Genomic DNA, 3,407 nt, shown 5'->3' on the forward strand with positions numbered 1-3,407 from the left:
AGTACTTCTGTACATGCATATTTATTTTATTTACTTGACCCAGTGGTGGTTTTACTTTGATTGAGTACAGCATGATTAGTGCAATATTCATACTCGGTAACCGTTTTGGTGGCCATTTGCACTAGTGCTGTTTTTGTACCCTCTCCAAATGACACATCTTGTTCCTTCTCTTTGAAACTGGAAGGTTATTATCTTTAGTTAGCATGCATTTTGTTTTGTTAAACATTTATTATTAATTAATTGTCTATTTATTCATAATTACGTGCATGTAATTTTTATCGGTATCCTTTCACTTCTGTTGTTGCTATTACCATTGTTATTATCATGCGATAGAACACTAATATTTAGTACAGTTTATTTTCTGTCAATAATTTATTTTGTCAACAGTATGCCACCAAAGCGTTCAGCACCAGTCACCAGGGCAGCTACAGCAAAGCGTAAGGCAGCGACAACCACATGTTCTGATCCAGTGGAAACATCAAGTAATCCTTCTGCTGTGCTGCATGTCCCCACTACCGATCAACAAGGTGAACAGTGACCTGCTGCAGTCACAACACGTAATAATGCTGCAGCGCAACACTTGGATCCAGAAGGGTTAGCAGCCTCTATCTCACGTGCAGTCGTTCAAGGTTTGAAGGATGCTGGTCTTTGCAACGTTGCAAGCCCAGCAGCAGCTACTGCATCTCAAGTCATCCAACCAGTTGTCAATGAAATTGCGGGTAATGGACAGGGGGTTCAGGCTGCTAGACAGCCACTGGGTCAGATTAGTGATTTGTCTGTAATTCAGGTTACACAGCAACCTATAATTCAGGGTTCAGAGAGAGAGAGCTGCAGCCAACCACACTGTTCACTAGCCAGTCTGTACCTTTGGTAGCAAGGGTGTCAGATAAGGTTAAATCTCTGGGCTGGTGATTATATTGATTTCGCTACTCTGCTTAGTAATCCCTCCCTGCGGGATGGTAGGTACACCGTTGCATTATCTGATGGTGTTGATAGGCCTCAGCTTTGTCTTGAGCCCGCTGCTAGTACTAAGAAAATTACGTCAATTAAGCAGTGGATTTCTGCATTTAACATCGTTGTAGCAGTGTATACTCTAAAGAAGCCTGAGGATATTTCAGGTCTTATGAAATATGGAGAGGTGGTGCGTGACCTGGCAGCCAAAAAGGCTGGCTGGATGTTTTATGATGAGCAATTTCGCTTTCTGAAGCAGTCAATTCCACTACCCTGGGACCATACACACTGGGAATTGTGGTTACAAGCATTACATTTGGGAAAAAATGTCAATGCTGGTCGAAGCGTTTCGACTTCCAACAAATCAGAGTTTGCTAATTCATTTCAGTCCTTTCCGAAAGGGTTCTGTTGGCGTTTTCATGGGGGAAAGATCTGCCCTGGATGGCGTTTCGACCACAAGTGCTTCAAGTGTGGGGCAACTCATCCAATTTTCAAATGTGGTTCCCGCAGTTCCACTAGTCAAATCAATGGGGGATTGCCACAGCAAGCTAACACCAGAAAAAGGGAGAGCCCCCACTATACTCCCCGGGGTCCTGTTGGCTCCAAACCCCCAACTGCTGCCTTTAGTGGTAACCCCAGTAAAAGTGCCCATTCTGAGTAGATTACTGACGGGTTTTGATGTGGGGAAAGAGTTGTATTTGTTGGCAGGTTTTTTAAAAGGATTTTCTTTAAAATATGTAGGACCGAGAGTTGGAGGGTCATCCCCTAATTTGAAATCTGCATTGAATAATCCAGACATTGTTTGGGATATGTTTCAAACTGAGGTGCAGGCAGGCAGGGTTGCTGGTCCCTTTCAAGCTCTACCATTTAACAATTTGCGTATTTCTCCTTTAGGACTAGTGCTCAAGAAACAACCTAACAAGTTTCGTTTAATCCATCACTTATCTTGTCCATCAGGCTCATCCATAAACGATGGTATTCCAGCCGAGTTGGCAACTGTTCAGTATGCCAATATTGATGATGCAGTTAAGATTATTAGGGATCTGGGTCCAGGCTGTTTCTTGGCTAAAACTGACATCAAATCAGCATTTAGAATTATTCCAGTAGCTCCCCATGTCCATTGCTTGTTGGGTTTCAGGTGGGATGATCATTTCTTTTTCGATAGATGTCTTCCAATGAAGTTGCTCAACATCGTGCCACATTTTTGAACATTTTAGTTCAGCTTTAGAGTGGATTTTGCTTAAAGTTGTGGGTGTTGAGGCAACTATTCACATTTTGGATGATTTCTTATTTCTGGCACGAACTAGGGAGCGCTGTTTTTCGGATTTGCAGGCTTTTTTTGGATTTGTGTGCTGACCTTGAGATTCCAATTGCACAGGAAAAGAGTATGGGACCCAACACTTCCATGGTATTTGCAGGTATTGAGTTAGACACAGTTCAAGGCGAGTGTCGACTGCCACAGGATAAACTGTTGCGTTGTCGCAGCTTGATTGATACTTTCTTAGTAAGGAGAAAGGTGATGCCCAAGGAAATTCAGTCTTTGGTGGGGACCTTAAATTTTGCATGCATCGTGGTAGTTCCAGGCCGGGCATTTTTGCGTAGGTTAATTGATTTGACAAAAGGCATAAAGAAACCAAATTTTTATATCCGGTTGACCAAAGAGGTTAAAGCAGACCTTCTTGTGTGGAAGCAGTTTTTGGATAGTTATAATGGGAAGACACATTTTATGGATGCTATCTGGCATTCGTCCGAATCTCTTTGTTTGTTCACAGATGCAGCAGGGTCACTGGGGTACGGTGGCATTTTTAGTTCTCATTTGTTTTTTGGGGAGTGGCCAGCTGACTGGGAAGTTCTTAATATTGCAGTCTTGGAGTTATTTCCAATCATGCTGGCTCTTGAAGTGTGGGGGCATTATCTCAGTAACAAGCAGGTGTTGTTGTCGGCAAAGGAAAGGACCTGATGGTTTTAGTTCGTCGGATCGTGCTCATTGGCCTTCAGTGTAACATTCTTTTTAGAGAAAAACATATTCTGGGCAGGCATAACATTTTGGCCGACTGTCTTTCTCGTTTGCAGGTGGATCAGTTCAGATCGATGGCTTATGGCATGGATACCAATCCAACCCCAATTCCTTCACATTTGCTACCAGCCAATTGGAAATGGAAGTAGGCAGACATTTACAGCAGGCTATTTGCAGCTCCTCTAGGACAACCTATCAGCGTGCATGGCGGGTTTTTGCCCAATTTGTGTATAGCCAGTTGGGGGTACATTGACCATCATTACCACTTCAGGAAACAACCATTGCTTTGTTTATTGGCTACCTTTCTAGGCAGCACCTGGCACCATCCACTGTTTCAACTTACTTGTCAACCATTAGCTACGTTCATAAAATTGGAGGTTTTTCAGACCCAACCAAGTCTTTTATGGTACACAAATTGGTGCAGTCACATCGAAAGTTA

General features: G+C 43.0%; 1 protein-coding gene across 1 annotated transcript; it reads left to right on the forward strand.

The window, feature by feature from the left end:
- Positions 1-2,338: 2,338 nt before the first annotated feature.
- LOC146736191 (uncharacterized) lies at positions 2,339-2,911 on the forward strand. The gene has a single exon (XM_085505196.1). It carries the CDS (start codon positions 2,339-2,341, stop codon positions 2,909-2,911), a length of 573 nt encoding a protein of 190 aa, XP_085361322.1.
- Positions 2,912-3,407: the final 496 nt, after the last annotated feature.

This window comes from Saccoglossus kowalevskii, chromosome 11 (genome assembly GCF_978046115.1).
Source record: "Saccoglossus kowalevskii chromosome 11, keSacKowa6.1, whole genome shotgun sequence".
NCBI classification, from domain to species: domain Eukaryota; kingdom Metazoa; phylum Hemichordata; class Enteropneusta; family Harrimaniidae; genus Saccoglossus; species Saccoglossus kowalevskii.